This window comes from Cuculus canorus, chromosome 3 (genome assembly GCF_017976375.1).
Source record: "Cuculus canorus isolate bCucCan1 chromosome 3, bCucCan1.pri, whole genome shotgun sequence".
NCBI classification, from domain to species: domain Eukaryota; kingdom Metazoa; phylum Chordata; class Aves; order Cuculiformes; family Cuculidae; genus Cuculus; species Cuculus canorus.
Genome location: NC_071403.1, coordinates 10908479 through 10922665, shown reverse-complemented (window position 1 = coordinate 10922665; position 14187 = coordinate 10908479). Strand labels below are relative to the sequence as shown.

The following is a 14187-nucleotide window of genomic DNA, read 5'->3' as shown; positions in this document are numbered from 1 at the left end:
ATTCAAGCATTTTGGCTGGGGTTCCAGGCAGAAACCAGCTCTCTGTTAGCACACATCCTTTTAAAATTGTATGGCTGCTTTCTCATCCAGAGATAATTCATAATTTTTCTTGGTCTTTATGTTCTTATCACTCACGCACTTCACTTCTGCAGAGGTCGGTGCTCCTCAAATTTCAGCTATAGAGTTTTATAATTCATTTTCCTTGCTTTGGCCAACTGGAAATTATAAAACACAGCAGGTGTTACAAAATATCTGTTATCTTTTATGAGAGTGGGTTATGGAGCCATGCATCAGGTTAAGGGCAGGTGGACTTCAGCACTGTGTGACAGACTCACTGTGAGGCATTAAATGAGGATGAAGAAAGCCTGAAACCCATAGTGTGAGGGGACCTGAATTTAGATGTGGAATATAGTAGTCAGTCTTGAGACATGCAGGGAATTAGCATGCTGAAGGGAGTGGGACAGGATCAGAACAAGGGGGCAATTGTCTGTGGAGGGTGATGTGCGTTTCCTCTGCACTGAACCCACAGTGGAGTTAAACATCATCGCCATGCAGTAAATAAGAACCGTATTATTAATCAGTAATAAGAGAGATTGCCATCACTGAAGCTCAGGGAATCTGATTATTCCATTCATTTTATAAATCAGAACTTGATCAGGTTCAAGGTTTGTTGGGGTATTTTTTCTTAAGATTCAGTGCCTGAAACTTGCCCCTGGTGAAGCCGTGCTGGCTGTCTCAAATTACTTCATGTGTCTTAATATAGCTTCTAGGAGGATCTGTTCCATGCCTTTCCCAGGCACAGAGGTTCCCTGGCCCACAGGTCAGTCGTTCCCAGGGTCATCCTTTCTACTCTTTTTTTAAATGGGTGCAATGGTTCCATTTTTCCAGTCACCAGGGACTTCTCCTGACTGCCATGACTTTTTAGATGTCATGGAATAGTGGCTGGACAACTACATCAGCCAATTCCCTCAGGACTCTAGAATGCATCTCATTGGATCTTATAGACTTCCGTGGTCCCTCAGATGGTCACGAACCTGATCTTCTCTTACAGTGGGAGACACTTGGCTCCCCTAGTCTCTTCCTTGTGGTCTATTCACTTGAGAGCTGTGGGAAAAGAGATTACTACTGAAGGCTGAGGCAAAAAGTTGTTGAGCAATTCAGCCTTCTTCTCATCTCTTGTTACCAGTTTGCTGGACTTGTTCATTGGGGGGGGTTGCACTTTCTTTGACCTTCCTTTTCTGGCTGACATGCCTATAGAAGCTATTCTTATTATTCTTTGCATCCCTTGCCAAGTTCAGCTCCAGCTGCACCTTGGCCTTTGACCCCATCCCTATACAACCAGGCAGCAACCCTATGCTCTTCCCAGGATACTTGTTGCTGCTTTCACTGCCTGCTGTTGTCCTTCTTGCCCTTTAGTTTGACCAACAGGTCTTGACTCAGCCATGCTGATCTCTCTTGCCTTCCTGTTCTCATTTGTTACACCTTGGGGTGTTGAGAGCTATTGCACTTTATGGAAAGCATCCCAAGCATCCTTAAAGATCTGACAGCTCTGTTCTGCACCCATGTGGCAGTTTCTCGGGGGATCCTATTAACTAATTCGTTGAATGCCTGGAATTTTGCTTTTCTAAAATTCCTGACTTTACTCTTCACCTGACCCATTTTCCTCAGGACTGTGAACTCCACCAGCGTGTGATCACTGCTGTCCAGGCTACTTCCTATGTTGATGTCACTGGTGCCCATTTGCATTGGTGATCATCAGGACCAGTGTCACATCCCTTCTGGTAGGGCTGTTATTGCCTGGCTTAAGCGATCCTCAAGGTATTCCAGGAGTCTCCAGAATTGCCTACAGCTCACTGTGCTGCTTTTCCTGAAGGTGTTGGGGCGGTTATCCATTCCTGTTTCGGTTAGAATCAGAAGCACAGTTTAGAGGAGAGCCTCCTGATCATTCTCAATGACAGTGCTGTTAATTACACCAAGTGAAGATCACAGGGCGTGAAATGGAATCCTCTCCTACAAAGCAAAACTTAAGCTGGGCTCCTGGAAGTCTTTCTCATTTCTAATAGGAATTCAGTTCATGCAGCCAGGCTACAACTAGCAGGAAGCAAAACATACTGATGGGTTAGAGAAGCGATTGTGCTGTCATCCTAAACAGAAGTAGTGTGGATATCTGCGGCATTGACCATTTCACTGTGCAACTGAGCCGTGCTGCTTGCTAATGAAGACTTACAAAGGTATTGTCTGACTTCACATGCTCCTGGGAGAGCCCATTCAGCCGTACACTTGGAAAGCTATATTACCTGCCAGTAGGTGTAAACTCCCACGTAGACCAGTGTCTCCTCAACACTGTGAGTACTCTACTGTTTTCTTGTTAGATACCCAATACCCTACGTATGATTAAATCTAACACTACATTCAGTCCTGAAATACTCAGTTGTATTCACTGGCTTTTGGAAGCAAAGCTTGGTACAATGCTCACATGATCTGTGAGGTCTTAGTCTTCCATGCTTTTCCTTGAGAGATTTAAGTTTCTCTCTATCAACACATATACATTTATAATAACAGAAGCATTTTCTGATGTTTCACTCTGTTGTGGGACAAGTACTATGTGAAAGTTCAATCCCCAACCCCATGCATTCCACCAAAACCCCTATCATTAGATATCTTCAGAATTAAATGTTGAGGATCGCATGGCCCTAGCCTCCTGCTTTTAACAGCTTTAGAAATCACTCCTCTAAGTAGTGACATAAAGCACGTGCTAAACCGAGGATGAAGGTTGTAATAGTGTGTTTTAAGAATTCCTGCATTTGTTGAGAAAATAAAAAAAAATATGTTGCTACTTTTGTCACCACCATGCAAGCGTAGACCTAACGTTCCGTAAGACAGGTCTGCATTATAAAATCATGCTACTGGTCTCAGCTGTGCAAAGTCCTCATCGAAATAATGGCCCAAATATTATTTTTGCCTTTGTCTACATTTGAAAAAAAAAAATCTGATTTATGTTTTTAACAAAGTTTGTTGTTAGTCTCCCTCTGAAAGACAATTTTGGGGCTTTCTTGTGTTTCTGTTAAGAATCTTAAAAAAATCAATATGAATTAACTTTCAGCAGTTACTGTGATGCCACTTTATTGCTATTAAAACTTAATTCTATTGAAATAATTTGTATCAAATAATTCCAAAAGCTGCAATCAAATGTTTTTGTTTGGTTATTTGGTTGCTTTTTATTTTTTTACAGAAGAATGAAAAGTACTGCAGCATCTCATGTATAGACTGTTATATTATGCTCTGGTTCTTATGGACATTTCAATGATATTTCAGTGATAAACTAAAATGCCAATGATAACTGTAAAGTAAGATGAAAAGCTTCTACCATCTATGCTGTTTATCTTACTTTTTAGGTTTCTTTTGAAAATGTCTTTTTAAATTAAAATCATGGGCTATATTTATTGAGTTGTGATTTTGTTATCATCTACAAAACGATATATCGTGCAGTCAGATCTAGGGCTCTAAAACTAAAAGACGTAACCATTGTGTGTTCTGTGAAAAATCAGAAAGTCCTTGGCGCTGAATTATCTGCTATGGATAAAAAGAACTGTATTCTATAGTAGCGTATTGTTTTTTAACATTGTGCATTGTGCAAATATTTTTGGTGTCAAGCAATGGTTTAAATTAGACAAGGCTAAACTAAGTGAAGTTAATGCTTATGAAGTTATGCTTATGAAGTTTTCTTATAAAGAGGCTGAGTAAAGAAGCTAAGTAAATAATAATTGTAATCAGTTGTTACAATTTTTATATCTTAGAGGTCTAAATATTTGTAAAGTATTATTTTAGTATAAACTAAGAAGCTGTAACTACTTAGCAATTTTTAAGCAGATTATTTTACTTATTGTGATTATGTTTTCTGTCTATATCATTAGAATATATTTAGATATTTTCTTGAAAATTACATTTCTCAGAATATTTTTTAAGACTTGAGTTTTTAACTCATCATTTCTCCAGACTTATTGCTATCTTGTGTAGACATGACGTATTTTTTTTCATTATGTTATCATTGCCAGTGTCATCAACATGATCATTGTTTTATATTTTTACTTTTTATGCAGAGATAGCTACTATGAATGTGTATTACAATTTACATTACCTGTCTCAAACCCTTGTATAAGAAAGTGCATTGATATTTCAGAACGTTACTCTAACATGAAGTAGGATTATCAGGCTTATTTTATAGATGGAAAACTGGGACCCAAAGACTGTAAAGATAAACCTAAAGGAGGTGAATCACGGTCTTAACTAGTGTACTCTAGAATGCATAGGTACCATATATCAGAAGTAGGACTGAAACTCAGACTTATGACTTGAGTAGAATCACAGAATGACTAGGTTGGAAAAGCCCTCCTGGATCATTGAGTCCAACCATTCCTATCAACCACTAAACCATGCCCCTGAGTATCTCATCCACCCGTCTTTTAAATACCTCCAGGGATGGGGACCCCACCACCTCCCTGGGCAGCCAAAGACCCTTTCTGTGATTTTTTTTTTTTTTTTCTGATGTCCAGCCTGAACCTCCCCTGGTGGAGTTTGAAGCCATTCCCCCTTGTCCTGTCCCCTGTCACTTGGGAGAAGAGCCCAGCTCCCTCCTCTTTACAACCTTCTTTCAGGTAGTTGTAGAGAGCAATAAGGTCTCCCCTCAGCCTCCTCTTCTCCAGGCTAAACAACTGCAGTTCCCTCAGCCACTCCTCGTAAGACTTGTTCTCCAGCCCCCTCACCAGCTTCGTTGCTCTTCTCTGGACACGCTCCAGAGCCTCAACATCCTTCTTGTAGTGAGGGGCCCAAGAGAAGTAGTAGGGCATACTTTCCTTTAGCTATACCATATTATACAGCCTACAGATTTTCATAAAATAAAGAATTTAAGGGACGATAGCCGTTGTTGAAGTGCTTCAGAATGGTTAAGTGGATCTTTAATTTTTTTTTTGTGAACAGCTAAGAATCAGACAGATTAATGTAACTTCTGCTTTATGGATTTTATATTTCAGTATTCGGTACTGGAGTGTTCAGCAATTTTCATTCTGCTGATTAAATCTGTTGTAGATAATAATTATGCTGGTTTTATCCTTTGAACACTCGAAATTGATTCTTAGATTTTTAAGTGGTTTGTACTAGACTTTTATTTCTCAAGGATTTAGAAGTCTGCTTATATTATGTCCTTTTTGTCGTGTTATCTGTAAATGCCAAATCAATGCAAAAATAGTAGATTCCCAGTTCTAAAAAAAACCCACCCTTTTTTCGTAGGAGGAAGAACTACGGAAAAGTGGAGAAGCCAAATATGCGCACTTGAGCGATGAGCTTCACGTATTAATTGAAGTGTTTGCTCCACCTGGGGAGGCGTATTCTCGTATGAGTCATGCCTTGGAAGAAATTAAAAAATTCCTCGTTCCTGTAAGTGGCTTATGGCATTCTTCTGTGACTGGTTATAGTTTTACTGCTTTGAATTTGTGCCTTCTTTAAGCACCCTTAGCTCAAGAGAAAAAAAAAAAAAATATGTTCTGCAGAACATTCATCTTTCATTTTTTTGTCTCAGGGAGATGACAAGTAGCCCATTAATTGTCACAGTTGATCCCCTGATGTATTTTCTAGATGTTTTATGATTTCCATTTGTCATCATCTTCTGCTTCCCTTTCTTGGTTTTTGGAGGGAAGTGTGGTTTGCTTTTTTCTGTGGTTGCAGACTTTAGTCATTAGTATGACAGTACACTTGCAAGATTTTTTTAATATTTGTCTGCACAAACATTTTTGTGTATAAGTAAAGATTAATCTAAATATCTTGCTAATTTAGTTAATTAATTTCTTGTGGAGCAAACAGCATGAACAAAACATTCCTCAGACATTCCGGCTCAGACAGCCAGTTATGACGCAGACCACAATTTAGGAATCCTTCATAAGCTAGGAGAGTGCAGAAACGTATTCTAAAGCTGGGAACCTTTTCAATTTGATTTATACTAAATATATATCACTTTCTGAAATATTTACCTTTTTGCCTATTGATTTTCCAGCAAACTCTCTGAAATTGATTGTCTTCACATTTATACCATATTCTATGATATTTTCATACTTAAAATTTGTCTTACAGTTTAAGTATATGCACACTAAATACTAAGTAAAGTTTGCTTTGTGTAGTAGTAGAATTACATGAATTATCGTCTGAGGCCTTTCCTAAGACCATTTAGAACTGTAAAAGTGTTCAGAACTTGCATTCCTTAAAAAAAAAATATGTATAATGAGAGCTTGTTCTATTTGTGATTAAAAAAAGTACAATGATTCATAGAATCATAGAATCACCAGGTTGGAAAGGACCCACTGGATCATTGAGTCCAACCATTCCTAACACTCCCTAAACCATGTCACTAAGCACTTCATCCACCTGTTCCTTAAACAATGAAAGCCTTTTTGTTATGAGTAATATGAAGCCGAGGTAAGAGATATTCAGATGAAGCACGTGCATATTTACATGGCAGAACTCAAGCATTTTATTTCTTTGAGGCTCTTGGCAGGAGGAAAGGAGAATATATTATATGTACAATATTTAAGTACAGAATTTAAAATGTTCAAAGCTTTTAGAGCAACTAGACTCTTTTTTAAGAATACAAAATAATTTAAAGCTATTAAAATTAAACAGGTGGATATTTGTTTTCAATGAAATGTTTATTGGCACCAAGTGAGTGTCCTTAAATAATCTATACTTTAAACAAGTTGACTCTATTCCCTATCATACTTCAGTCTGAAAACACATAATAAAATACTATTTTAAATGCTGGGAAATAACCATCAGACAAGAAAGCATTTTTTCCATGGTTTCTAACTCTGTGTTGAACATACAATAAGAGGGACAAATTAGGTCAGTGTCATAGTGCTGGCAACATAACATGGAATGACATTTTGGCTGCAAGTTAACAGTGAGGATCTGCCAAGCCGTTACACTGCAAATTTATAGTTAACTTACAGGTTCTTGGAAATACCAGGAGTGTTATAACTAAAAATGGTAATAAGGCCAATTACAAAGGTTGACGATATCTGTCCTTTGTATAACCCTATTTCCACTTGTTTATGCCTTGGCCAAACTTTGATTTATTTCTATAAAAGGTTCCTGTTTAACCTTATTTTTCTATGTCCTTTTCATTCTGTGGAAGAGCTGCCCTGTTGCAGTGTGATGCAGTGATGGTGGTACCTGTAACTGTGCCCCCTAGATTTTTAACATCCATTACATATTCTGTCCTGTCTGGGAAAATCCATTCTTGGTGAATAAGGGAGAGCGAGCAGCGCTTGTAGAGAGTGGTGTTAAAATTCATGGCATTTAATTGTTGTAAATACTCAGCATCTGCACAAGCATATATTTTGTGTGACATATTATTTATCAATAAGGATTATATGTATTTTGCAGCACAAGTATAAAAGCTACATTGGAGGAAATATGAAAGCAGGTTCTTTGCTACAAGATTTTGAACTTGGCAATAATCACATCAGACAAGTAACAGTTGTACTTTATGACTTGTTTGTTAGTTTTATCCCCTCTGCTTCATTTCAGATTTACAACAATTTACAAAGCAATTATTAACTGGCTGGTTACAACATGTGTCAAGGGGTTTATATTCAAAAAGCTTGCACTAGATAATTTCCTTTTTGTTCCCTATTTACAGTCTCTCTTGAATTTGTTTTATGATGTTTTGTTGTTTATAGGACCTAATTTATTGCAGCAGTGAATACTGGAATTGCATGACAGAGATGAAAGCAGTAGAACCTAACATTTTTATTTATACCAAATCAAGGATGTAATAAACTATTCAAATGAGTTTTCACATTTCTTATGAATTTTGTGATGTTTAAGTGAAATATTGCCCTCAGAATTTATACTGATTGCTTGTGCCAGTAAGATGGAAGGATATTTTTATACTTTATCCATGTTTTAATGAGGCAATTTTAAAATGAATGCCTAGAAAGTGTAATAATAGAAAAAAAGGAAAAAATGTGAAATGCGACTGAGAAAAAAGTTTATTAACTGAAGCAAAATTATAACGAACAAATACTTTTGATTTAAATGTGATTACTCAGTTTTCACTTTTGACTTTGTCCAAAAATAGCATGAAAATTGTTACTAATGAAGATTTTACCTCCAAGGAGGTAGAAACCATCTACTGCTATTTACGCTGGCTGTTCCACACGTTAGCACATTTCAAAGCTGGAGACAGGTCGGCCTCAGGTGCTGCTCTGGGATCTCTCCAAGAGGCATTTCAGTGAATGATTGAACACCCAGTGTCTGCAGCCTGTGGTAGTTCACCAGCTGACCACAATGCTTCATTTACTATCTGCTGCCTTGGGACCTTGCTAACTGGTGGATAAGATACATTTTTGCAACTGACTTTGCTATTTCTTTTGTGATTTTTATGCAGAATTTTGGCTTTTGGGGGGTCTTATATGAAATCGCAGGCTAGAGATTATGCTCCATTTTATTCTGATGTTTACTCTCGATAGGAAAATTTGAATATAATAGAAATGCGACGGGTCAAAAGATCCAGGATTAAGTAAATGGGATTACTACCTCAGAGTTTTGAAACACAACTGCCTGCTCCAATTGGGTTTTTGACATCCTAGTAGAAATAAAACCCAAAACATATTCCCCTAAGTCTAGATTTTGGAGTAAAAATCCAATTTGAAACTGATGTTAAAATAATATAAGTTATTCAGTATTACCTAAGTGGAAAATACAAACAGTAGGGACACTTCGGGGGAGGACACATGCTTTGCAGATTCACTTCTGGGTCCAACACAGATTCAATAAAATCCATAGGTATCCAACTGCCATGTATTTGTGACCCCAAACAGTCAGGGACTTAACTCTGCGTGAGGAATCTAAGGCTGATGTTAAGTCTCAAAGCCTCAGAATGGGATGCAGGGTCACTGAACTAGAAGGGGAGATATTTAAAATGGTCAGTGTGGGGGGCAAATAGCTTAGAAGCTTTTCTTTTCTGCTGATTTTAAAAGGTTCATCGCTATTAAATGCTGTGAAATTTTCTTCACCATTAACGAGCAAGGAAATGCTGCATCACTTTTATCAGATACAACATCCAAGCATACAAAAATGGCTTTGCAAAAAGCTATCATTTCTATATAGTAAGGGGTTGTGCTTTGTAACACTTGCAAAACCTTTTTCTGATAACCGTTTTTATCCCTGTAAGCACAGCATTTTTATTTGACATATTTAGCATCTCTTGGGACGAGGAGGGAAGCAGATACTGATCATTTAATGTGTGAGTGCTGTGTAATAGGCAGCTATTATGTAGAGGGCAGGTTGCAGCTGCGGTGACACAACTGCTTTGAAAAGATTGTTTACAAGTGTGCGGTCAGATGATCAGAAATTGAATCAATTACCACTTTAAGAGATGCTGTTCAAATTATTTGCATACATTTTCCTAGCCACTTGTGTCTGCTTTAAATTTAGATATATTGGCAACACTGCAGTCCAGCTGATGGGTGATCACTTGGATGATTGGACTGTATACCTCAGTATTTTCTGAAGGTGTTAATCAGATCAGATCAGATTCCTTTATTAAGAATTAGTGCAAAAAGGTAATAAGTGAATGCAGGTATTTATATTGTTGCTGGGGAGTCAGGCTACAGTGTCCCAGACTTTCTTGAGGATGCCTAAAATCTCCTGTTGAATAGTTAACTTGAATCCTTTTATCTCACCTTGCTTGGTACAATTAACTGAAATAATTGTTTTACCAGTGCTTTTAGAAGAGTAAGTGTTCTCACCAATCCAGCTTCTAGCATCAGCTCTTCAGTATTCCTAACTAAATATGCAAAATTATTGAGGAAAAAGTTCCTTTCGGTGAAAAAAAAAAAGTTACTAATTTAATACTGGAAGTTAATCATACCAGAAGTTGGTATGAGGAAAATGAGATTTGGAGGGAATTGAAAACAAAATTTGATACCAGTTTGTTTTCGTGGGACCATTTACAAAATCTTAGAGTTTAGTCCCTTGAAGGTCTTTCTCTAACCAGTGTTCAAAAGAAATCGTACTTAAAACATGTGTGCTGCATGTATAGTAAGTCCTATATAATACAAACCAGTTACTAATGATCTGTTATGCCATCTTGTGCTGACTATATTGTAGTATATGCAGCACACAATAACAATTTTTTGTCAAAACAAAATTTTGACTGTTTTGTAACAAGTGTATATAGGTACATGACATTTATTTTGCATATTTATTATTAATAATCTGAATTTCTTCTGTGCTACAGTATAATATGAAATCTCTATTTACATGCCATCTCGAACTCCATGGTTTTGTAATCTTACTTTTGTTTCTAAATAAGCTGTATTATTTAAGAGGGTTTTTTGGGTTTTTTGTCAGGTTTCAAAGATATCTCAACAGGCAAAATATTTCCCTATGACAGTGAGCAGCCACGCAGCTCTATTTCTAATAATAGGCATCTTTTATACCTGTCACAGTAAATAATGTATACTTGCACATTCAGAAAAGATACCTGCAGTAATAAGTAATTATTACTGTAATTATTGAAAAACTGTGGTAAGGAAATTATTTGAGCCGCTGTTTCAATTGTGCTAGGTTCTGGTTTTCCCAGTGTGCAACATCTCTGGCAATTTCCCACACAAGTTTTGATAATCAAGAAAGAAAATCTCAGAGATTCTGTTGAGGCCTGAAATGTCATAGCAGTTCACCTTTTCCCATCTGTATGTTACTTACGAAATCAAATTATTATGACTATGGACAAATAGAAGTGTACTCAAGAGTTCCTAATTTGTTGTCAGTGGTTCTTGACTTTATGATCATAAACTGTGGAGCTCTTCTTAGCCGCTGTACTGGCCAATTGAGCAGCTGCAGGTGTGCAGTTTAGATCACTCATTTTCATTTTGATGAAAGTAACCTTAAAGCTCTCCCTCAGAGTGAAGGCGTACACTATAATGGCCTTTTTAATTGGAAATTAAACTCCAGGATTTCTCAACTGGCTGAATTTTTGTGTACTTATCGATATACGATATGGACTATGCGATGCAAAGAGCACGTAATTCCTCAGGTGTCTTTCCATTTGTGTCGTGATGAGCGTGGGTCGCCTGTTGGCATGCTAGACCAACAATTACCTTTTACCTAGGCTTAGCTCCTGAGCTGCTCCAAGGTGGTATCGCTACTTCACAGCCTCACATTGATACTCCCACTCTGAGTGGATTAAGAACTTTTTAGATATGCTAGAGACATATTTAGTCTGTGAAAGCAACCCCTTGGTGATCTCTCTCTGACACACAGAAGGATCAATCGAAAAGGCACAGCCCGATTGCCAGAGCCAGCCCTTTGTTTTGCCTTTCAGATTAACCAGGGTCATTAACGTGATTGGGGATTTTACACAGACGATTAATCTGAGTGCATTATTGAGACATGGCTGTAGTTTAAAGAAATATTTACAACTTGGTTGCTGAGTCTCTATTGCTTGCTGAGTTTCTAGCAGTTTTAGAGATTTGTCTTCCTCTTGCTAAGTGTAGGTGTTTCACTAGTGACAGATGCAAGCAGTGATTTGGGTGTAGGTGATAAAAGTCACGCAGAGAAATTTGAATCTTATAGTACTGCTCCTGGTTTCTTAGCAGCACGTCTGTACTATGCAGCAAGAAATTGGTTATGATAGTGCAGATTTGTCTGTACAAACCCTTTGCCTCACGGGGACCACCAGACCCTCCTACGCATCTGGCATTTCGTTTAAGAGCTCTGTCTGTGAGTGCTAATTTGGCCAATCTCATCAATGGCAGTAAAGGTTGGGGATTTGACCCAGTGAAGAGGCTGCAACTTTCAGGGTCTGAAAATAAAATTCTATGTGGTTCTATATGGAAGTAGGCATAAGAAGTGTGTCTAAAGTAATTGTTTTTCATGCTAAGAATTACATAGTAATGATAAAAAAAAAAGAAAAAAAAGATGTGCAAGATGTTATATGTTTCCATCATATATACTAGGCTCATTTTTTGGTTCTCAGCCATCCCTGTGAGGAAAGAAAATGTCAGTATTTGGGTTATAAACATAAGAGAGGAAGCAAGGAGATAAGAGTTATTTATTTTTGTTCTTTCAAGGAATTGATTTGTGGCTTAGCCAGGTTACTTTATCTCTGTGTCACTTCTTTCTGCAAAATGACAATGGGATTTTTGAAGTTTAGCTCAGTTGTGGAAGTAAACTCAAATAACAAATTTATTTTCCTGATTTAATTCAAATTGAAAAGCACACTGGAAATGATACCTGTGCAGTGTGTAGGAGTTTTGAGTTTATTTGGGGTTTCTGTTTACTTGTTTCTTTTTTTTTTCTTTTTTTTTTTTTTTTAAAAAAAAAAGAGGAAGAGAGAAGGTTTTAGTGGCATTTTTGAACTTCATATCTATTTTTTTTAATGCTGCAAAGGCCAGTGTAGCTAAGTCTGATCATACTGAGTTAGCTCACTTAGGAAAGCATAAAAGAAAAGGTACAAATATACAGTAATCTTTCCTCTTCCTTTGTGCTCTTTTACCTTCTGACACTCCAAAATTGAATCTTTTCAAGGCTGTATTCAGACCATCTTGACTTATACCCTGTGGTAGGTTTTTCTTCTCTTCTCTGAGCTTGTCAGATGCCTTTTTGAACCTTACTTTAGTTTTCGGCCTCTAAAACACGTCAGGTGGCAATGAGTTTACAGGTTCAGTTATGCACCGCGTGTAAAACCAAAACCTCAGAAACCCACTCCCTCTTGTTTGTTTTAAAGCTGCTGCCTGACACCTTTGGAGTGCTCTCATCTTCATGCATGGTTAAAAGCAGTGGATAATCTTACACCGGTCCCCAATGTTGCACTGCCCTGGATTTGTTTCTTTTCTAAGTCCCCCATATTTTCTTGTGCAGAGGCAGAGGTAGCTCTGACTGTCTGTGTGACATACCTCTGACTACCCTTTCCACATCTTTCAGAGTATTCCTTAGCTTACCCCTTGTTTTTTTTTTTTGTTGGGATGGGATGGCCAAGACAGCACAGAGTAGCCTCGTCTCAGTAGTCAAGAAGCTGATGGAATGGATCCTGTGTTATTTTATGGTTTAGTGTCTTTTCTTGTACCGTTCTTCCCACTTGCACTGATTTGATCTTTTCTGAATGACATTTGTAAAAAATCCAGGTCGTCTTGCTTGAACAATAATAACTAATTTTGAGCTATTTATTTCTATATTTTAATGGTTATCAATACTTAAGTTTAATTATTTGCCTATGCATTATTTTGCATCTATCAACACTAAGTTTTTTTTCTGCCAGTTTTATTTCTAATAATTCAGTATAATGAGATCTTTCAGAAATTCTTTGCAGTAACCTTTAGATTTTATTGCCCTGAATAAATTTAAATGAAATGATATCACTTCACAGTTCAGGGTTTTTGTTATTTTTAGTATAATTTTAAAATACGAGGAAACCAGATTTTTTTAATCACTCTGCAAATTCTTCCCCTCAAAAACCAATATGATAAAACAGCCCAGCTATTCTTAATATTCTTTTTCCTGTAACCAAAGAGAAAATTATTAATCAATGAGGTGCTCTGTCTTTTGAACAAGTTGTGATGTGGCTGATGAGTTTTGATCTCTATCCATGGAGATCTTTAGAAAGCAATGTCTCATTTGCACTGTGCCATGCCACATAATATAAAGCTGTTCAGAAAATACCTCCATGAAGGATAAAGGTACATTTATCCCCAGACTGGACTTCTACAAGGCCAGTGACAACAGGTCGAATACCTTCATATTGTGCAATCATGAGAAGGTTTCAGTAAGTAAAGAATATATATTTGTATATAAACCTGATGTTTTGAAAGGTTTAAAATGTCCTCATTGCAAAGAATAATATGACATAACTTCATAGGCATGAGAGATATTTAAAACAAAAAATAAGTTTGAATATCAAGTTGAAAATATAAAAGGTTGTTGGTTGGCTATGAGAACAGACCTCTACAGAAAAAGCAATAACTTTAGTTTAATATGTTTTTGGTTCAGCCTCAGTGATGACAAGAACTTATAAACAATCACTGTATAAAAATCCAGAAAAGATGCAGAGGAAGGGTTAATAGCAACTAAATTTATGAAATTAAAAATTGTATTTAATTGAATAGTTGTGAAGGAATATGTGGCCAGCAATGCAAC

General features: G+C 37.1%; 1 protein-coding gene across 7 annotated transcripts in view; it reads left to right on the top strand.

Moving 5' to 3' along the window:
• Nucleotides 1-14187, top strand: part of KHDRBS2 (KH RNA binding domain containing, signal transduction associated 2) — a 382051-nt gene that overhangs the window by 180169 nt on the left and 187695 nt on the right. For all 7 annotated transcript variants that reach the window (XR_008449307.1, XR_008449306.1, XR_008449303.1 and 4 more), the window contains exon 4: nt 5287-5433. Coding sequence is in view for 1 of the 7 variants with exons in the window: in XM_054063510.1 (XP_053919485.1) it covers nt 5287-5433 (147 nt within the window). In the remaining 6 variants the exon portion in view is untranslated. The remainder of the gene's footprint in view (nt 1-5286; nt 5434-14187) is intronic.